Source organism: Akebia trifoliata, chromosome 11, assembly GCF_017979445.1.
Source record: "Akebia trifoliata isolate Shusen 1 chromosome 11, ASM1797944v1, whole genome shotgun sequence".
Lineage (NCBI taxonomy): Eukaryota > Viridiplantae > Streptophyta > Magnoliopsida > Ranunculales > Lardizabalaceae > Akebia > Akebia trifoliata.
Window position 1 is genome coordinate 48,238,214 of NC_141385.1, and position 22,735 is coordinate 48,260,948.

Consider the following 22,735-nt stretch of genomic DNA (forward strand, 5'->3'; position numbering starts at 1 on the left):
TGGCATACTCAAATGATTTCATCACGTGATAAGTTCGGATATCATAGATCTGAATGTCTCAAGATACACGATTGCACTTCCCCATAAAAAGTATATCCCAAGGGAATTGTGTATCTTGAGGCATACAGATCTACAGTTCGAGTCATTTGATTATGCCACCTGACGAGTCATATTATCAGAACTCTTATGAAAATTGACCAAACCCGAACCCAACTCATCTAATAATGGTATCAAAATCTGAAACCGAAATTCGACTTTTGTATTAAATTGGTAACATGAAAATATCCGTGTAATCCATTTATAAATATGTTGATTTATGTCATGTTCAAGTCGGCACATATAATCCGTGAGCACGACACAATAATGACTAGAGCACAAATACAACCATGACCTAAACACAAAGATAAATGTAAGTACAACTCGGACATGATTATAACCCATATCTAGCAATCCACCCTTAACATAAATTAAGTATCACAAAATATAAATAAAATTCCACAAACAAACAAAGAACCAAAATCACCAAGTCAATGTAAGCATTAATGACACGATAATTATACATGTTAAAACTCTTCAAATATTTTATCGATAAAAAAAAAAAAATTAAACATGTTAAAACATGTTATACGGATTGATGTCCATAATCCGAATTCGACCATTTAATAAATGAATTGGACATATCAACATGATTATCAAACGAAAACGATTAGACTCAATCCAAACTTGTTAACTTGGTGCCATTTGTGGTATTAGAATTGCCACCCGTATTTGTGGTACATTTAAGGTTGAGAAATGGTGGTGTGGTGATAGGAATTCTCATAAGAAAAATAGAGTAAAAAAAAACCACTTAGTGCGTATGATAGACGCATGTGCGTAATCCACTCCCAGGCGTAGGATAGCCTAACTGATAATAGACTATAAAGCTGGTGTAAGTAACCAGTCAACCACTCACGAAGTGGCGCAAGTGTTGTACTGTTGTTTCAGTTACAGTCATCAATGGCGGCTTCTATTTCTTTCTCTCCTTCTGTGACCTCTTCTCCTTCTTCATCTTCATCTCAAACCCTAAAACATGTCCCCAAAGCCCTAGGCCTCAATCTAGGGTTTTTCTCTTCTTCTTCTAAAACTCTTGAACCTCTCCTCGCTAGTGTCAATAATGCCTCCATCTCAACCGTTAGATCTGCTTTTGCATCTCGAATGATGGTCTCCATGCCTGCAGTCAAGCCTTTCACGACTCTCGATTTCGAGACCTCTGTGTTCAAGAAGGAGAAGGTCACACTTGCTGGTCATGAAGAAGTAAGAAAGCCCTCTTTTTTCCGTTTAATTCAATATCTGTGTCAGATTTTATTTCCCCTCTCGTATTTGGGGGAAAATTTGTGAATTTTTTTTTAAATTTTTTTATGCTTGTTTGTTGCAGTATATTGTTAGAGGAGGGAGGGATTTGTTTCATTTGTTGCCGGATGCGTTCAAAGGGATTAAGCAAATTGGCGTCATTGGGTGGGGTTCTCAGGTAAATTTTTTATTCTTCGATTCTTATGGCCTGTTTGGATAGACATTTTTTTGGCCCGCAATTACAAATAGTATGCTTGTTCTGGTTCATGTTAGTGGTGTGGAATTTCTGTAAATGAATTACCTTTGAGGCATGCAAACATTTGGTTATCTCTTTTCAATTTGTATGTTTTTATAGCTTGAGGCGGTGTTTGAATTACCCATTTTGTGAGAAAGGTTATCTGTAAAGTATCTTTAATTTCTTGAAGATTGCTATCCAGACAGGAACTAAGCGCTCCTTTTCCACAATTTTTTTTGGGATTTGTATCAAACCATTGATATTTGGTAGTGTTCCATAGTTGATTTAATCATGCCAAGTTGAAATTTTTGGGAATCAAAACACTTGAAACCATCAACTCTTTTATCGCTAATATTTGTAAGTGATGAAACCTATGAAGTGGTTTGAGGCCCGTCTTTTCCTCACCCACAGAAACAAACATCCCAACCGAAAAGAAAACATCTACATGCAAGCAAACATAGAAAAGATATACGCCTTTTACATGTGTGCAAAAATGAGCTTTTTCTTATGTTTTATTGTAATTGGTATAAATCTTTCTTTCCCTTTTTTTGTGTGAGTAACTGGTATAATCTTTTATCTGCGCAATTAACTACTTTTATCTGGTGTAGGGACCTGCACAAGCTCAGAATTTGAGAGATTCACTTGCAGAGGTGAAGTCTGATATTGTCGTCAAGGTAAATTCTTATAAGCATTTGTTATATTCTCATGGATTACAGTACCATTTATTCATCTATATATTAACTTTATTGTGGTTGCTTTTTGTGCTACAGATTGGGTTGAGGAAAGGCTCGCGTTCTTTTGATGAAGCACGTGTTGCAGGATTTACCGAGGAGAGTGGAACTCTGGGTGACATATGGGAAACAATCTCAGGCAGTGATCTTGTGTTGCTATTGATTTCCGATGCAGCACAGGTTGACATTTCTTAATCTTGAATTTTCATATGTAATTGCTTGATATGCTCTGAGGTATATAGCTTCTTATAGCTTACCTGGGTCATGTTAATGGTATTTGAGCAAGAATGTGTGGCTGGTTATGCATTCTGTGTGATATATATGCCTAGTTATTCACTTTTTTGTTTTGTTTTGTTTTGTCTTTTGAACTTATGAACATTGTTTGGTTTCTGGTGGTTCTGAAGTTGCTTTCTGTGTTGCAGGCAGATAATTATGAGAAAGTTCTCTCCCACATGAAGGCTAATAGTATACTTGGGCTTTCCCATGGATTTCTTCTTGGACATTTGCAGTCCGTAGGGCTTGATTTCCCCAAGAACATCAGCGTTATTGCTGTATGTCCCAAGGGAATGGGCCCATCTGTGAGGAGACTCTATGTTCAAGGAAAAGAGATAAATGGTGCAGGAATCAATGCTAGTTTTGCTGTCCACCAGGTTTATTCCTTTGCTTTCCTTTCTTTCATTCTTATAAGTTTTTTATGTTTTGCTGTACTTTACATGTTCAATGTTACTGAATGTTCACATTATCTATTGTGCAGGATGTTGATGGTAGAGCCACTGAGGTTGCCTTGGGGTGGTCAGTTGCCCTTGGTTCCCCTTTTACATTCGCCACTACTCTAGAGCAGGAGTACAAGAGTGACATTTTTGGGGAACGGGGTGTGTTCATCGGTGTCTGATGTTTTGTTTTTTTCCCATTGTTAATACACACTTGTTCTCATTATTGCCCGGTCAATTTGTAGGTATTTTACTTGGGGCTGTGCATGGAATTGTGGAATCCTTGTTTAGAAGATACACTGAGAATGGAATGAGTGAAGAGATGGCTTATAAGAACACTGTTGAGTGCATCACAGGAACCATATCAAAAACCATCTCGACTGAGGTTGCATTCCCTTCCCTCTATCTTGTTTCTCCAATTGCGGGTACAAGTTCTCATTGGAGATTTGTGGTTTTGTTCATTCCAACAGGGCATGCTGGCTGTGTACAACTCTTTGTCAGAGGATGATAAAAAGGAGTTCCAGGCTGCATACAGTGCATCATATTATCCTTGCATGGACATCCTGTATGAGTGCTATGAGGATGTGGCTAGTGGGAGTGAGATTCGAAGCGTTGTCCTGGCTGGGCGTCGGTTTTATGTATGTTTATTCTCTTACTCATCTCTACATCTTTTTATTTTTGATCAAATGATATATCTTACACTTTGGTTCTTATCGTTTTGATTACTTATATTATCTTAGGCTGCTTTGAAGCTTTATGATTGTTTGGTGTTGTACTATTGTCTGCAAGATCATTCGTTCAAATTCCAAATCAAGTAAAATTGAGTTGGTGATGTATTCTAGTTGTGTCCTTTACTTAACAGGAAAAGGATGGTCTGCCAGCTTTTCCAATGGGTAAGATCGATCAGACACGAATGTGGAAAGTCGGTGAGCGAGTCAGATCAACACGACCAGCAGGTGATTTGGGTCCATTGTATCCTTTCACTGCTGGAGTTTATGTGGCATTAATGATGGCTCAGGTAACATTCTCTTCTCTTCAGAATATTGATGGTTATGAGAAGGATGATGGTTTCATTGTGCCTTTCTGTTAGCTTACATCTTCCCGTTAAAATTCCAAATAAAACCCAGATTGAGATATTGAAGAAGAAGGGGCATTCATACTCGGAGATCATCAATGAAAGTGTGATAGAGTCGGTGGATTCGTTGAATCCCTTCATGCATGCACGTGGAGTAGCTTTCATGGTTGATAACTGTTCCACAACAGCACGATTGGGATCAAGGAAGTGGGCCCCACGCTTTGATTACATTCTCACCCAGCAGGCCTTGGTAGCCATTGACAAAAATGCTCCTATCAACCAAGACCTCATAAGCAACTTCTTGTCTGACCCCGTTCATGGAGCCATCGAAGTGTGTGCTCAGCTGAGGCCTACAGTTGACATATCAGTGCCACCAGATGCAGATTTCGTACGCCCTGAGCTGCGCCAATCAAGCAATTAGTCATCAATGAGAGTCAGCAGCATCTCCTTTTGTGGGGTTGATGATCAAAAACGGGAGCAATGAGAAAGCTCTGTAAGAAGTTTGAGTTGGTTTCTTTTTTGGGTATGTTTCTTTTTTAATGGTTTGTTTAGTGGTAGGTATTGGAATGATGGTAAGAGTATTGGTATTTATAATTGGACTACTTCTCAGAACACAATCTATGCAATGTTGGATCATAATTCATTCGTATCCATCTAAATACAAAGTAGAATCAAACTTATGGTGAAGAATTGCTATATTTGTAGGTTAAAATCTGTTAGAAAAGTTGTGAAAAGTCCATGTAAGTGTAGTACAAGCTCAAGTGTGTGACAGGTTTAAGTGATGTGGTCCTGACTTCCCTACCGAGGATTGATTTAAGCAGTTTTCGTACTCAGATAAGCAGGAAATTAACTCAAGAAATTCTCCTATTATAATCCATGCTATGCCGGTGACTTAAACATGTCTCCATCAGTTTCGACTTTGCCATCTCATTAGTATACAACAGTTTGATGGGTCCTCATACCTTATCAAACTATCTTTTATTGATTTCATATGTATCACTAATACAATGATTTTTACTAGGGGTGCACATGGTTCGGATTGGTTCGGATTTTGGCAAAATTGAAACCGAACCAAACATGATCGGTTCTATAAATTTGAAATCAAACCAATCCAATTACCCTATAGAACCGAACCAATCCAATCCAATCTTGGTTCGGATTGGTTCGGATCGGTTCTCGGTTCTCATACTTATTGAAGATAGATACCTTCTTCCTCAATCCAAGCATTCTATCTCCTCCAATCTTCAAACCTTAAAAACAAGTAGGACTTTTTTTGAACGTGGACTTTGGGATAATAAAAAAAATTAAAAGGAAGAAGAAGAAAGAAATAAAAAATTGAAATTTTTATTTTTTAAATAATTATATATATATATATATATATATATATATATATATATATATATATATATATATATATATATATATATATATATATATTTATTTATATATAATTGGTTCGGTTTTCGGATTGGTTCGGTTCTATTATATCCTAATCCGGAACCGAACCAAATTAATCGGATTTTTTTTTCTTCGATCCGTACCCGAACCGTGGGTGTGTTTAGTCCGAACCAATCCAATCCAAAAGCTTTGGATTGGTTCGGATCTCGGATTTACCCAATCCAATGTGCACCCCTAATTTTTACAGATGGAAATCAAATATCATAGAGTTAGAATACCCAATTAATGCACTTTGAAGGGAGCACATCAAATATGGGATGTTAGTCAAAATAATAAATTATATATTTTTAATAAAGGGTCTTGTGCGCTAAGGAATATGCTTTTTCTATAGTCTCAAGTTCAAATTCCATTACCCATAAAAAATCTTGGTGGCCACACCACTCCACGTAATGGGGTATAGCCTGAGTGCGGGGTGTATGGACTAGTCTGGTGCGCGCAAGCTGGTCCGGATACCCTTCGTTATATAAAAAAAAAAAAATTGTAATAAATACACGTTGGAAATTGAGTTTTGTACTGAATATATCCTTGAAAATTTCTTTTTTACCTAAATACCCTCAAATTCCAATTTAGGTGTATTTTAGGTGTGGCAGTCTCAAAAAAGACCTAATAACATGACACGAAATTAGTGGGTTTGGGTCAAGAACAAGCAAAATGATAGACTTCCAGTACCTTTAGATCAAAACGGAATCTTAGTAATTAGTGATTGTTCCTGGATCGGGGTTGTAAAGCGCGGGATCTGCAAAGCATTTTCTACTGCCGCTCGCGGGCAGTGAGGAAAGGGGGCAAAAGCTAAGTTCTATGAAACAGTCTCCTTTGAGACCTACCCACCGAGCTTAGCAGATGGGGGAAATCTTGGAACTGTGCCCGATGCTGAACCATATCCGGACCACCTTTGTGGCAATCTTAACATGACCCATGATAGTGTCAACCTGTCTAATACGATTATTAAATAGGTAGGGATCAGGTTAGGGGTGTCAACTTGCTTAACCCATTTTGATACGTTTAGTTATTCTGTTATTAACGTGTAGTTTCAAATATATTAACAATTATTTAAGAAAATTTTAAATTATCCTTTTTTTTTTTTACTTGAATTTCTCAATTTTTATAATGTTTTTTTCGTAAAAGGAATTTTATATAATATAGAGATTGTTTTAAGATATTTTTCAAGTAATTAATTATTAAGCTTTTAGTTTTGAAAAGAAAAAACACTTTCTATACTAAGTTATTTATTTATTAATATTTGTATTTTTGTTAATCTATTTTTTCATTGAAATCTAGAGGCATGTAGTTTTTGATTCCTAACATGGATATCCATCAGGGCAAAACAACCCTTATTAAGATTTAATATCTTACTAAGGTTAGTTTGTCTATGTGATAATGAAACATTTTGTATAGCTAAAAAATATAATAATAATTAAGAACACTTTCCTTACTAAGTTAGTAAAGAAAGTTTTTTGACCACATCACCTTATGACATCCAAAAGCATGATTTGATGTCACATGGCTGTAAAGGACAAAATTATTTTTCACTATTGAACTTAGTTTATGGTTGTGTGCTTTTTATTTTTAGTAATGATATTTTATTTTTGATGATGAAAATGTAACTTTTTTTTTTTTTTAATAAAGATTAGAATTTTATTAAATAGATTACATATGGATTGAGTCAAATATACCTATTTATAAATGAGTTGGATTTTAGTTTTTGACACGATTATTAAATGAATCGGATTTGATTTTGATAAATTTTCATAATACCCTTACCTCAACACATTAGGACCCGGCCCATTGCCACACCTACGATATTTATTGCACTTTAACGTGTGCCCTTAGGGCATATGTTAACAAAATCCTTTAATAAATATCAATGTCAAACATATTTCAATGACGTTAATTGACCCTTCTAAATTGAGTAAGGCTAGCCTGATTTCGTCACAAACTTCTTAAAAGGGGTTATTGGGTTCACGTGATAGCAAAATTAGACGATAACCCATGTGATAACACGTCAGATGGATTACCACATTAGCAATTCAACACCACAGCCCTCTTAATTTTGTGGAAAAAACTCCAATCCCAAAAGGGCTGTGGTGGTGACTGCCTTCATAGAGCTAATAGAGCACGTAATTAACTTCCTTAAAAACTCAGGTTTCATAGAATTTGTGACTATCTTTTAAAAAGGGCTGTTGGCCACATGTTAGCTGAATAGCCCTAAGAATTCCATGGTCTTGATCTGATATAAAAACATTAATAAATAAATGAAAGTTTTTTGTTTTTTAGCTTGATCCAACACTTACTATTTAGCTTGATCCAACACTTACTATTTTGTTATAGTTGTTTATAATAATTCTTCAAATTTGGTGTTCTACGTTGCCGTGGCATCCTATATCAGATTTTGGATGCCAAATAGTGGTATGATCATGGAATCCTTTTTTTTTTCATTGAGAAAAGTATGGAAAAAGAAGAAACGTATTATTTAAAAATAAATGCATGCTATAGGACTTGAAACTATTAAGTTCTATTCAATAGGTACCCGAAACCAATTTATTTTGTCATTTCTTTCTATAGATGATTTAAGATATTTTTTATTTCAAAAATAAATGTATATTATATAAAATTATTCAGTTCTTCATATAAATTATCAATTGAAATTTAAAATGAGTTACTATTCTTAAAAAATATTATTTTTAATAAAGATATATTTTTATTTTTGAAAAAAATAATAATTAATTTATATCTTAAGTATAATAAATTATAACTAAGATAACAATTTTGCTAATAATATGTTAAGTTTTTTAAAGGAAATTTTTTTTATAATGATTTGAAATACTTTTTTGTCATTCGATTCTTAAGAACCAAAATAGATTTTTGGTAGTTTTGGTTCCGATTTCATTTATTTTGGAATCGGACCCAGAAACGATAAGAATTAAAACCAAACTAATATAATGGTTATGGTTCTAAGTTCCTTAAAAATCGAATTGGAACCGACCCATTAATACCCTTAATATATATATATGGAGAATGCTAACGTCAAAGACCTTATAGGAACGTTAGCATTTTCCAATATTTTATTTTTCAATAGTATCCTTATTCGTTTTGTCTTTTAATAAAAACAAATAGAGATATGATAGTCTTTTACACAATAAATATTTTTTTTTTTTTGCATTAATTGTCAAATTATTTATTAAAATAAGACATTTAATTTTAAAAATTAAATATCTTTGGTATTTATTATAAAATAGACAAGTATAAATTAAATAAATACACATTTATTATGTAAAAAAAAACTAATATATCATTGTCTTTTTCACTAAATGACAAAATGGATAGGAATATCATTTTTAAAAAAAGTGTTAAAGAAGACTAACGTCCTATGAGATCTTGAATGTTAGCATTCCTCTATATATATAATAACGTTTTATCCTATATGACAAAACAATTTTGAAATGAACTGATTTTTTGTAAGGATGATCTCTATGGTGAGTAGATTCATTATCTTCACAAAAAATAAATTGATTCTAAAACTTTTGACCATATGAAAAGTAGTTACAAACTAACGGCTAAAGTGAACAGTCCACGGTTCTTTAACTTATAAATTGGGACTAGCAATTTTAGAATGGGTTGATGCAAGGATGATCCCCTCACCATAGAGATCAGCCTCACTTGGATTTCTTTGCCAGATCCAGATCCGGATCCGGATCCGTACCCATCAATTTTTTGATAATGGTGTGATAATCAAAAATTGGTGTGGCACAGTGGATTCTATACTGTACTGTACTGGTTTGCGTAAGTCGCTCCCATGCGTAGGATTGCCCGAGTACCCGACAGATTTAGTATAAAGTTGCTGCAATAACGCACATTTGGTCTTCTTTATCTCCTATGGCGGCGACGATATCTCTATCTACCTCTACAGCCTCTCCATCTTCGTGTTCTTCTCAAACCCTAAAACCAGTTCCCAAAACCCCAAGTCTCAACCTAGGGTTTCTCTCTTCGTCTTCTAAAACCCTGAAACCTCTCCTCGCTCGTGTCAATAATCCCTCAATCTCGACCGTTAGATCTGCTCTTGCATCTCGCATGATGGTCTCAATGCCTGCAATCAAGCCCCCCACGACTCTTGATTTTGAGACCTCTGTGTTCAAGAAGGAAAAGGTCACACTTGCTGGTCATGATGAGGTAAAAAAGCCCACTTTTTTACGTTTAATTCAATACTTATTGGTCAGCTTTTTTTTTTTTTTTTTTTCTATCTTTTTTTGGGGGGAAAATTTGAGATTTTTGTTGGGGGTGATGGCTTGTTGCAGTATATTGTTAGAGGAGGGAGGGATTTGTTCCATTTGTTGCCGGATGCGTTCAAAGGGATTAAGCAGATTGGCGTCATAGGGTGGGGTTCTCAGGTAAATTTGTGATTCTTTGATTTTTTTTATATATATTTTTCGATCAACATTTTCTCGACTGCAATGGCGATCCAAACAAGCCCTTGCATCATTGTTTAGTTTGCATGTTCTGGTTCATGTTGGTGGTATTGAATCTCTGTAAATGAAGTGCCTTTCATGTGTGAGAACATTTCAATTTTCAATTTTCAATTTGTGTTTTTTTCCATAGTTTAAAAATCCGGTATTCTGTCTCGGAAGATATTAGCAGTTTAACTTGGTTTATAATTATATTAATATTCAAATAATTATAATTTTTTTTATATAAAATAAGATGGATTTAAAGATTATTAGGGTCTGTTTGGATCTGTTACAAGATTCTATTCCGAGAAATGAGTTTTCAGCTCCTGCGGGGAGCTAGAAGTTAGTATCCAAACAGCTCAGGAAGCGCTTCCAGTTCCCTGCTGGAGCTGGAACTTGATTTGGAGTTAATCCAGACACATAGTTGGATACAAGATCATATTTTTATTTAGAAAATAAATATTTAAGTTAAAAAAAATTAATTATCTTAATCAGAAAATGCAAACAACCTGGTTGACTCTGCCGTTCAGCAACGCTACCAAGATGATTCGGCCAAGTTGTCTCAGTCTCAAATGATTTTGAAAACCATGCTTCTTTCGTTTTGTACAGCTTGAGAGCCTGTTTGGATTTCCAATTTTATGAGAAAGATTATCAATGTTTTTCATTCAGACAAGCTAATATCTTTTACTGCTTGAAGGTTGCTATCCAAACAGGAGCTGAATGCTACTCTTTTTTTTTTTCCAGTTTTCTTCGGATTGGTATCAACCCATTGTTATTTGATAGTATTGTATAGTTGGTTTATTTGTGCCAGCTTGGAGTTTTGGGAAATCAAAATACTTGAAATTATCAACTCTTTAGTCCATTACGGTTTGAAGAGGAATCTTTTAATGTCTGTTGTAACGCGGTTTTTCGAAGCCCCTCTTTTCCCCACACACAAACAAGCATCTCACAAAAAAGAAAAAGCCCACATGCATACAAACAGAGAAAATAAATTGCTTTGACTTGATATCATGGTATTATTAGGCATTTTTAATATGATTATTGCATCTACATATGGAAGAAGGTTCCTTTTCTTTCTTGTAGTAATCATACTTTTTCATGTGTGTACGTCTTTGTAAACTCAACTTTTTCCTTATGTTTTCTTGTAACTGGTATATATATCTTTATCGACTTATCTAAGCAACTACCTTCTTTTCTCCTGTATAGGGACCTGCACAAGCTCAGAATTTGAGGGATTCACTTGCAGAGGCGAAGTCAGATATTGTGGTCAAGGTAAAATTCTTATAAGAATTAGTTATATTATCTTGGATTACAGGACCATCTAGTCATCTAAAATAGTTACTTTATCATGGTTGCTTTCTGTTTTACAGATTGGACTGAGGAAAGGCTCAGGTTCTTTTGCTGAAGCACGTGTTGCTGGATTTACTGAGGAGAATGGAACTCTAGGTGATATATGGGAAACAGTCTCGGGCAGTGATCTTGTGCTGCTATTGATTTCCGATGCAGCACAGGTTGGCTTGTCTTAACCTTCAATTTTCATGATCCCTGTTACAGTAACTATGTCTTAAAATGTCACTTTGGAGGTTTTTTCTTGCTGATCCTTATCATAAGAGCGTCTTAATGATATTGTTTTGCATATTTGTGTCTACAAAAGTCCAGTATCTGAATTTCTCGCTAATAATCAATTTTAATTCATTTTTCATATTCTTATAATATTTGGTCGTTGTTCCTTGATCTTTTTCAAATTAATTGGGTCTTTCCTTGTAAGTTCTCCTCGTTGTTAGCAGAATGGGACAGTAAAGTCTTCTCCTTCAGAAAAAGATTCCTTTGGGTGATGCTTCCATCGGCTATTGCTTGGGGGGTTTGGATGGAGAGAAATAACAGGGTCTTCAATAGTAAGAGCAGAAGATCTCACGAAGGTTTCTTGGAGATATTGGGCTTGTTGTACCTTTGTTCTAAACAAAATTCAGACTTTGCAGGAATCACTTTTGAAGATTTCGTTTTTAGATGGAGCTCTTTTTGTGATCATTGACTTGTTCCTTTCTTTGTTCTGTTTTTTTAGAGGCCATCTCGGCCTCCTTGTATTTCGTTTTCCTTTTATTAATATATTATACTTATCAAAAAAAAAAAAAAAAACCTGTGAAATTAGCTTGGGAGATTGTTTAAAAAACTTAGTTTTGTACTCTCAAAACTTTAAGCATGCAAAATAATATGCAATTGCTTGATATAAACTCTGGCATATAGCTTCTAATGAAATTATGATTTAGCTTACCTTAGACATTGTAATGGTATTTGGGTTAGAATGTGTGGCAGGTTATGCACTGAATATGTATGCCTATTTATCCCTTAAAAAAAAAATGTTTTTAAACTTCTGAGGTTTTGTTCAATATCTGGTGGTTCTTAAGTTGCATCTTGTGTTGCAGGCAGATAATTATTTGAAAATTTTCTCCCACATGAAGCCTAATAGCATACTTGGGCTCTCGCATGGATTTCTTCTTGGACATTTGCAATCCAGTGGGCTTGATTTCCCAAAGAACATCAGTGTGATTGCTGTATGTCCCAAGGGAATGGGCCCATCTGTGAGGAGACTCTATGTTCAAGGGAAAGAGATAAATGGTGCAGGAATCAATGCTAGTTTTGCTGTCCACCAGGTATATACCTCTCCTCCTTGTGGTTTCCTTTTCATTTTTTAACTTCTGTCGCATGTTAATTTTTCACATTTTCTCGCTCAATGCTCATATTAACTATTGTACAGGATGTTGATGGTAGAGCTATAGAGGTTGCCCTGGGGTGGTCAGTTGCCCTTGGTTCTCCTTTTACATTTGCCACTACTCTAGAGCAGGAGTACAAGAGTGATATTTTTGGGGAACGGGGTGAGTTCCTCTGTGTCCACTTTTTTTTTTTTTTTTTGCCTCTGCTAATACGCACTTGTCTGATTATTGCCCATTCAACTTGTAGGTATTTTACTTGGGGCTGTGCATGGAATTGTGGAGTCCTTGTTCAGAAGATACACTGAGAATGGAATGAGCGAAGAACTAGCTTACAAGAACACTGTTGAGAGCATCACAGGAACCATATCAAAAACCATCTCGACTGAGGTTTCATTCCCTTCCCTCTCTATCTTGTTTCACCAATTGTGGGTTCAAGTTCTCATTGGAGATTTGTGGTTTTGTTCATTCTAACAGGGCATGCTAGCTGTGTACAACTCTTTGTCAGAGGATGATAAAAAGGAGTTCCAGGCAGCATACAGTGCCTCATATTATCCTTGTATGGACATCCTGTATGAGTGCTATGAGGATGTGGCTAGCGGTAGTGAGATTCGGAGTGTTGTCTTGGCTGGGCGTCGGTTTTATGTATGTTCATTTATTCATCCATCACTACATCTTTTTTTTTTTTTTTTTTTCAAATGATATGGGCTTTGATTATGTCCGTTATCCTTGGCTGCTTTGAAGCTTTATGATCTTTTAGTGTTCTATTATTGTCTTCAAGGTCATTCCTTCAATTTTGAGTTAAAGTAAAATGGAGCTGGTGACTGATTATTTGTGTATTATTTTCCTAACAGGAAAAAGATGGTCTGCCAGCTTTTCCAATGGGTAAGATTGATCAGACACGGATGTGGAAAGTTGGTGAGCGAGTTCGATCAACACGGCCAGCTGGTGATTTGGGTCCATTATATCCTTTCACTGCTGGAGTTTACGTAGCCTTAATGATGGCTCAGGTAAGATTCTCCTCTTTTAGGAAGATTAATTCTCAGCAATGGTTTAATTGTGCTTATTTTTTATAGCTGACTTTGTCGTGTGAAAATGCCAAATAACCCAGATTGAGATATTGAGGAAGAAGGGGCATTCATACTCGGAGATCATCAATGAAAGCGTGATCGAGTCGGTGGATTCTTTGAATCCCTTCATGCATGCACGTGGAGTATCTTTCATGGTTGATAACTGTTCCACAACAGCACGATTGGGATCAAGGAAGTGGGCCCCACGCTTTGATTACATTCTCACCCAGCAGGCCTTGGTAGCCATTGACAAAAATGCTCCTATCAACCAAGACCTCATAAGCAACTTCTTGTCTGACCCTGTTCATGGAGCCATTGAAGTGTGTGCTCAGCTGAGGCCGACAGTTGACATATCAGTGCCACCAGATGCAGATTTCGTACGCCCTGAGCTGCGCCAATCAAGCAATTAGTCATCAATGAGAGTCAGCAGCATCACCTTTTGTGGGGATGATCAATAACAGGTGTGGGAGCATCCTTATTAGAGAGCTCTGTAAGTTATTATGTTTTTGCATGGATATGTTTCTTGTTGAATGGTTGTTTTAGTAGTGATGATGATTGAGTGTTATTAGTAGTTATTGCTCGGGTACTTTTCAGAACACAATCTACATGGTGTTGAGGATCATAATTCATGCATGCCCATCTCAGTACAGTGTAGAAGCAAAATAATGGTGAAGAATGGCTACATTTATTTATTGAAATCTACGTGACCCATTGTCAACGATACAAACCCATCTGATTATACATCAGAAACTTACCTGTATTTTTTGAGACGTAAAATTTATTGATAAGAGGAGATATGTCCTCAAGAAACGAAAACATAATACATACTTCTCTCTTCAATTACATTATCCTCTTAAAAAAAAAAAAAACAAACCTCTAAACTCAAATTGTTTTCACCCATAAAAAAAAAAAAATACAAGTTATTAGAGCTAATGTTTAATCCTGTAAATAGCATTCTTTTATGTCAAACGCCGGTCCACACCTTTCTTTCCAAAGGGACTCGTTAACAGCAAAGGGTAGTAAACTTGTGTAGAATCTTTAATCTGCCGGAAAAAGGATGGGATTGGGTCTTCCACCCAAACAGGAGAGAGTGGGGAAGACAACAACCAAAGAGATCCTAAACGAGGATAGGAAATGAGGCCAAAAGCCAACTCACAACGTAAAAGAAGATGATCAACAGATTCCCCATTCTCCTTGTACAAGCAACAAAAATACACCAAATAAAGCCCTTTTCTCCTCAGACCATCTATTGTAGGGAGTCTCTTCAATGCGGCCAATCACAAGACAGAAAAAGGGGACTAAGGAGACTTTTGTGGGCACTCTTTTGAGGACCAAATGAAGGAATAAGGAAAGCTGATATCCTGATTATTCTCAAGCAAAGAAAAGGACTTAGGCATCCCAAGGTGGGGACTCAGTGCAGAAAATTCAACTCATGACCACATCGGCTAATCAAATACAGCAAAAAGGTGCAGTACAATCAAGATGAGTTAGAGAGTCTTAACTGGTTGATTGATGTTAACAATGATCTACTTGACGAGGAGCGAGGCACATTAAAGCAGTTGGTCCTGATCCTCGAACAAATGTGGAGGCCACACTTGATTATGGTTCTTCTACCAATTGAACAGTAATTTTTGATGATTTATGATAATGTTCTCACCTCCGTTACTACTACTACTACTACTACTACGTAAACAGGTATCTTAATCATTGCTGCAAAAGGGAGAATAGAAAATCCTTAGATTATTTATTTATGGCCAGAATAATTTATTTCTTTTCCTAAAAATCCAACTTTATCGTCATGAATTTTAATCAATAGGCTTCTGTTTGCATTTCAATGATGAATTTCAAATGTAAATAAAATCTAATTTTAGGTAGAAAATGTAATATTTCTAAGAAATTATTTTTGACAAATAATAGATTTTGATTAAATATTCCGTGTTTGAAAATTAATCTAAAAATATTGATAAAATTTATAATTACTATGAAAAACTATAAAAAAAAATTTCGTTACATATATAATAGTAATAGTATTCATCTCTTTGAGTTCAAGCCCCCTCATTGGCCACCCAATCATCTCTGTTTAGTTTGGGGGGTGTGGAGGTGATATTGTAGATGTTTTATCTATTAAGTTTTGTATCCAAGAAAGTTTCAGTTCGGCCCTAAACATGCATTGGGCCTTGCCTGTCCTTATAAACAAACAGGCCCAAAAGCATTTAGATGGGCTAATCCAGACTGGATCGGATTAAAACCCGACCCATTTTCAGCCGTACCTTGACGGCATGGGCTATGGTCAGAATAGGCAGAGAAAACGACGAAAAGAGTTGGTTACATACCTTTCTCGTTGAGATAAATTGAGATATTTATGGATAAAATTTAATGCTACAAAAGAGGGCCCACAATACAAAGTTTCCAAAATCAAAATCAAAATCATGATCTCTCTCTCCCTCTCTCTATTCTCTCTCAAAATGGGCCTTGGCCTGCACTGCTTTATCATCCTCTTTTCATTGGGTAAAACTCCAATTTCAACACAATGTACCACAAAAGCTACCTGTGAATGAGAGAGAGCGATATAAAGAAAATAAAAATAAAAATCATTTGCCACACCAACTCTTTTTTATTACAAGAAAACAAAATACTAAAATATAACTCAACTGTTTCTTTGTTTGTTATTTGTTACAAGAGAAAGTTGATATGGTAATTCTAACTCCCAAAAAAAAATCCTTGAATCAACAGAGAGAGGAGAGAGGAGAGAGGACAGAAGGACAAATAATAGCTTTAACATGAGGGAAGTACTTCTCTCCTTCCTATCAACATCATCCCCCATGTGATTATCTTTCTATCCATGAATCTCTCTCTCTCTCTCTCTAGTCTCTCCCTCCCTCGATTCCATGTGACAGACATGTTCAACAAGTCACGTTTTGGCCTGTAATGGCATGCCATAAACATACGAGTCTTGCTGGGGTGACAAAGGATTTACTATGATTCTCACAATTCTGATGTGGTCATGCACATATAATCGTAGATGATTTTTACTCGTATCGTGAGGAAACACATCTATGGGTATGTACACATCCCACGTCAGACTTGTGAGAATCGCAGTAAATACTTTTTGTCATTTCAGCATTTTCCTAAACGTAATTGAACTATAGGTTCAAAACTCGTTAAATCAACTAGAAACTCGGACAAGTCAACTTGACTTGCTCAAGGTGAGTCTCCCCAATACTCGATAGAGCCAACTCGCAAATCAATGAACCAACTCATCAACTCAGTTAAGTCAGATAAATAATGCCTTGAGTTGGGTTAGAAACTCAATTGAGTTTTGATGATATATTTAATGGTTTTATGGAGAATCAAAAATAAATATTTTTATTTAGTTTAATCATTTAAAATCTCTTTTTAAATATTTAAAACTAGGGATTAAAATGGGTTGGGTTCGGGCTAGCCAAATATGAGTATATTCATATCCATTTTCAAATTTTATACCTTTATCCGATTTCGATTCAACCAAATAATTGATTCGAATTGAATACTTTTGAATTGTTAATGTTATTTCAAAGAAAATTCTTAAAAGTTGTCAAAAGGTGATTTAAACTCAAGATCTCACCCTTTTTTTAAGGAGGACCTGGTCATTATGCCCAACCTATATTGATTGAAGAAAGATATCTTAAAAAATATAAAAATATAATTTAAAAAGTAATATTTCATTTGAATTTAAATGGATATAAGAATGGATCTGTATCCATAACCAATTCAGGTCAATGGATGTCAAGCCATATCTAACCCATTTTTAAATTTAGATATACACAAACGAACCAAACCTTATAAGTGTAGATTTAGATCACTTGAATTTCAGATAAAATCTGACCCATTTTATGCCTTATTTATAACTAACATATTTTTATTTGACTCATCCAAGGTGACTCATGAGTTTTTGACATGACTCAACTTGATGGAGTCGAGTTTTAGAGTTCGAAAACTATGATATAAATAGGTATTATATATAAGGTATATATATATTAGACAATAAGGATTATCAACCATCTTCACATGCCTGTACAAATGGCACATGCAAGATAGGGTGGGGTATACACTATATAGTGGTTTGAGGTCAATTCAATTGATTGTGTTGGACATTATTTGAGATCTATTTAAGTCAATTTGGTGGGAATATAAAAGATAAGATTCCATCCTAATTATTGCCAATAAAAATAATAAATCAAAAAAAAAAAAATCTTCTATAATTCATTTTATTTTATGATTCACTACTAAAAATTGTATTCACAGGCAACAATAGATAATTTTCATTATATTTGAATTTAAAAAGAGAATATAACATTAACCTAATTAATGACTAAGCAATAGAAAATGCTACCAGTTCATTCCTCGAATAAAACACATTGATTTCCATGAGAATCAACAATCAAGAGTTGACAAATGGATAAATTCGGGTGCAGACCTACCATGAATCATCAAAAGGGTCAAACAGTGTGGGGAACAGATCCTCTGTAGCTCAATTTTCCTGTAGTGCCCTATAATGCTTCTTCTATAGTCTGTAAAACATTATATTTAAAAATAAATAAATAAATAACCTTTCAGTTCTCTTGTAATCATGATTTGGATCAGATTAGTTTTTTTTTTTTTTTTTTTTAAATATTCGAAGACTTTGAAAATGGATGGTCTTTGAACCTCTAACTTTCAAACAATTTTCAACGGTTTAATTTGAAAGTGTTGTTGATGTGGTACTCTCTTTAACTTCTAAAGCGCTATAACCCAAATTAACAACATACTCGATACAAAAGCTTACGTAGAAGAGAAAATTATTTGCTTGCCTTACTATAATATATCCAAACTATAGAAAATATAGGCACAAGAAATGTTGTTATATATAAATTACAAATAAACTGCAAATCAAAAGTAAAAGATCGGAAAGATTGTTAATGTCCATGGGGGGTGATAATGAGACCCTTTCAATATTTTTATGAAAATTGGGGTAAAAATCTCTCAATCACGTCCACTAGAAAATTTAGGAATCTCTCATAGAAACCACATAATGAATTTGCTATGAGTATATAGACCGTCCAAGGACAAAATTGCCAGTAGGATTGAAACTTACTAAATTTAGTAGAAAATTCAATCGTAAAATTCAAACTTGTGTAATCGCTTCTCGGTGTAGTCCATTCTAAATATATAATCATCCATAAAATGAAACATGATGGTGAGTCCCATTCTACTATAGTTTGTGTGGGACTACAGAGGAGTGGGATTCATTTTATTGTCTTTCCTCATCACCTCATTCAACATTATAGTCTTTCCTCTCCCCTCTCACTCTTCCTAATAATATCCGTTTAATTTTATTTTCCTTATTTTTCTTACCATTTTAACCTATTTTATTATTTTTCTCATTTTACCCATTATTATTGGATCAAAATCAATTGGATTTCGGGTACGATTCGATCACTTTCAACCCTAATCACATTGATGGCACTAGTAATGGAATAGTGCTTTTTCATAATATAAATTTCACATTGCAAGAATTATTTATAAATAATAATATGCCCCCTATTTCCCAACTTCCCATTTCTAAATTTGATTTAAATAACATTGAAGTAATTAAAAATAATGAATTTATGCTCTACAAGGAAGAAGATTTAGGGTTCGAGTCAGATAAACCTTCCCGAGAAGAAGTGATGCTTTAGGGAAAAAAAAAGGATTTCTTTAATGTTGGGGAACCCACATTTCCTCAAATCACAGACTAATAATCTCCTATTTTAAGCTGCACATGCACTGTAAGGCATCCACTAAGATCGAGTTGACTCATCCCTATCCTCTCTTCTAATCTAGCTTAATTTTTTTACAATTATATATTTATTTAAATAATGATTTTTTTCTTTTTTTTATCAAGTTGATTAGTGGATGCTCGTTCACAAAATCTTGTTCTTATATAGATTAAAATTAAAAAAAAAAAAATCATTGAGAATTATTTATTTTATAAATAATGCTGGAGTGACCTCGGGCTGAAATCTCAAATGACACTTCTTGATGTGAAAGCATAAGGAAATCATATATATAATTTTCATCGAGATACGAGTGAAAAAGCATTTATGATTCCTATCCACTTTCATGTCAAGAAGTGTGCTATGAGATTCCAACTTGAAGTCACTCCAGCATGAGCACGACTAATGTTATTAAATTTTGTCTCACTAGTAGTTTGCATTGTCTCATGATCGACTCGTAAAATGGAGATTAGAGTTTGGCTTGCAAATTTGGATTCAAATTGATTTAATATTTATTGATCCGATAAGTTTTGTTTTCAAAATTATTAAATTGTCTATTAAAACTGGGATAACAGAGGTTACAACTGAAAGCTCTCTTTTATATCAATCAATAATACAAGTATAAATTCTCAAAAGATATTTAAACATACAAATAAAAAATCAACTCGATCGAATTTGAGGAAAATAAAAATAAAAAAATGGCCTAAGTTAAATCGAGATCAACTAGAGATGATGATATACATCATAGTAGTTGTGCCCATCAATCTAGACAATTCTATTGATGGACCACTTATGTGATGTGTAACATCGTAAAAGTTGATTATCAATGATGAGTAATAGATGTAATAATACAGTCGAAACATAACCATCGTGGACATCGATCAAAGGTTCACATTGATGAGCACATGCAGATGTTGGTGGTGAAGGTACTACTCTATACTTCCCCTTAGAAAATTGAACAAGAAGAGCTCGGTTGAAGGTTCATGGTTAACTAGGAATAATGACATTGATCTCCTTGATTTAAGCTCTTATTCACCATAAAATCCAATTAATGTCAAAGTCAAACTACAGAGCAAATTATGATTAAGAGAGAGAGAGAGAGAGAGAGAGAGAGAACTTGAAAAAAAATTCCATGAAGTAAAACTGAAGGGTCAAAAGTCAATGTGATCAAATGCTGAAGGGTCAAAAGTCAATCACCAATTGGGACGGTTCATGGATCGGATTCGGATAAAAGTGGGTCAATCCAAAATTATTTGGATAATAATCAAATTAGATTTGGATCCAATCTGATAAAATATTAGAAAAAAGAAATTATATGATTTCAGACTCAGAATTCCCATTTATTTGTAAAAAACAAGGGAAAAAAAAAAGTTGAAGTTTTTCGGAGTTAGAAAGAAACATAATTAAAAATTACACTTCTAATAAAGTGACGAGGACGAATATGTAAAGATTCTTGAAAATACAAAGATGAATTTATAAATAGAAGTTGTCAAAGGAAAATGTATCCAATTCAAATTCATTCCTACTATTCATATGATGCTTTGACTTGATCATCGAAGAGTCTTCAGGTGGATCCCCTGTCGACATGGTTTTTAAACTCGTCCGAGACGTCTCGATCGCCCGAGTTAACTCGGTATCAGAGCTGAACGAGACCAACTCACAAAGTCATTTTTTTGATCGAGTTTTATATCTCACGTTATATTTTTTGAGTTATCTCACGAGACGTCTCAAACGTATCGAAAAACTCGTCCGAAACGACTCGGTATCGGAGTTGAATGAGACGAGACACGATACCGGATTTAAAAACCATGCCTGTCGAAGTAATCGAATAAGCAAAGAAAAACTAAAGAAAAAATTATTTAAAGAACTCCAATGAAGGGATTTCTTTCTAATTAGTCCCTAAGTTATAAGACTTCACTTAATAGTCTATTTAGTAACACTTTTGTTTATAATTAGTCTTTGAACCCCACTCCACACATTTCTCAAGACTGAAATATCAAAACTGCCATAACCATTCGAACTAAACATTTTCGTCCAAACAAATTGGATTTCTGGCATCCCAGTCGAGTTTCGAAGACTCCATCTAGATGGGAAGGATTTGAAAAGAAAGAAGAAGTCGTTTCAAGTATTTTGAAGATGTATATAAAAATCTTGGATTTTTTTTGTTTCGTTTTTACATGAAATCAAATCAATGATGGTTTTTTCGGTTTGAAATCTACACAAATCGTCATATCAAGTTTTTAGTTGATCTTTCTATGTATTTTAATTGAAAAATGAAAATGGGTGGATTTTTTTTTTTTTTAAATCTTGACTTCCTTCTTCATTTTTTTTATACTTTAAATCAACGAAATAAATAAATAAATAATACATCTAAATGTTCAAAATTCAAAGTTTATTATTTTCATTCGTTACTCACAATAAAATAAAATCGTGGGAAATGATTAGAATCGTGATTGGAAAACCTAAGTATGTGAAGAAGTTGAAAAAAAAAATGATAGTTTAGGTATTTCAAAAATATTATAACCTGAGATGAGATTCGAGGGACCATTAAGAAAAGAAAGTTTTTCTAAGTAGACTATCAATCAACCACACCAAACTCAAGGATTAAATAAAAAGAAATCCCTCCATTAGGGTCCTTTAAGTAATTTTCTTAAAAAGAAAAGACAAAAAGAGAATCAAAGAGATTGTAAAAGGGCTAAAGAGCCATATTTTACCCTCTACTTAATAAGAAAAGAATTTTGAATCTTTATTCTATTACTTTCTCTTTATCTAAAGGTTCATTTTATATTTCATATTCCTTCTCAATTTTAACTACAAACAAAGATCTAGTACCTAATTTTATTGTCACACCAAAATTTTCTAACACCATCCCAAGATGTGTGTTAATTCTTGGGATTTTTTCTCAAAATGTGAGCTACTCATGTTCAAATTTTGGTTTCGATACATTATTCATTTTAATTCTCAAAACATGCATGTCAAGTGAATTCGTAATATTTATAATCAATGAATGCATAGATGTTAAAAATGACAAACTCACGAGGGGACATTCACCCTTAATTCTTTGGTGTTCTACATATAAATTGGGGTGACATTAGCAAAAGTTGGTGTGGCAATAAAATCTCTCAAATATTTTTTTATGATTTCGATTCTGATTCTGTTTCTTTAGAACAAAATCAAGGGCCCACGCGTTGACTCCCCTACTT

At 34.4% G+C, this 22,735-nt stretch overlaps 2 protein-coding genes across 2 annotated transcripts; both read left to right on the plus strand.

Annotated features, from left to right (window-relative positions):
• The first annotated feature begins 932 nt into the window (after positions 1-932).
• On the plus strand, positions 933-4,543 carry LOC147392280 (ketol-acid reductoisomerase, chloroplastic-like). The gene is made up of 10 exons (XM_086458567.1): positions 933-1,293; positions 1,415-1,507; positions 2,173-2,238; positions 2,335-2,475; positions 2,718-2,945; positions 3,050-3,167; positions 3,251-3,390; positions 3,476-3,643; positions 3,868-4,023; positions 4,133-4,543. The coding sequence occupies exons 1-10, from the start codon at positions 997-999 to the stop codon at positions 4,499-4,501; spliced, it is 1,776 nt and encodes a 591-aa protein (XP_086314693.1). The 5' UTR covers positions 933-996; the 3' UTR covers positions 4,502-4,543.
• Positions 4,544-9,390: 4,847 nt separating this feature from the next.
• LOC147392281 (ketol-acid reductoisomerase, chloroplastic-like) lies at positions 9,391-14,333 on the plus strand. The gene is made up of 10 exons (XM_086457857.1): positions 9,391-9,705; positions 9,831-9,923; positions 11,187-11,252; positions 11,351-11,491; positions 12,404-12,631; positions 12,736-12,853; positions 12,939-13,078; positions 13,166-13,333; positions 13,543-13,698; positions 13,800-14,333. Exons 1-10 carry the CDS (start codon positions 9,412-9,414, stop codon positions 14,166-14,168), a joined length of 1,773 nt encoding a protein of 590 aa, XP_086313983.1. The 5' UTR covers positions 9,391-9,411; the 3' UTR covers positions 14,169-14,333.
• The last annotated feature ends 8,402 nt before the right edge of the window (positions 14,334-22,735 follow it).

Bases quoted from the DNA above. Each gene is read 5' to 3' on its own strand.
- LOC147392280 (XM_086458567.1), top strand. From the start codon at position 997: ATGGCGGCTTCTATTTCTTTCTCTCCTTCTGTGACCTCTTCTCCTTCT. The intron at 2,239-2,334 runs GTAAATTCTTAT...TTTGTGCTACAG, and splicing joins AGTCTGATATTGTCGTCAAG to ATTGGGTTGAGGAAAGGCTC. The intron at 3,644-3,867 runs GTATGTTTATTC...TTTACTTAACAG, and splicing joins TGGCTGGGCGTCGGTTTTAT to GAAAAGGATGGTCTGCCAGC.
- LOC147392281 (XM_086457857.1), top strand. From the start codon at position 9,412: ATGGCGGCGACGATATCTCTATCTACCTCTACAGCCTCTCCATCTTCG. The intron at 11,492-12,403 runs GTTGGCTTGTCT...CTTGTGTTGCAG, and splicing joins TGATTTCCGATGCAGCACAG to GCAGATAATTATTTGAAAAT. The intron at 13,079-13,165 runs GTTTCATTCCCT...TCATTCTAACAG, and splicing joins CAAAAACCATCTCGACTGAG to GGCATGCTAGCTGTGTACAA.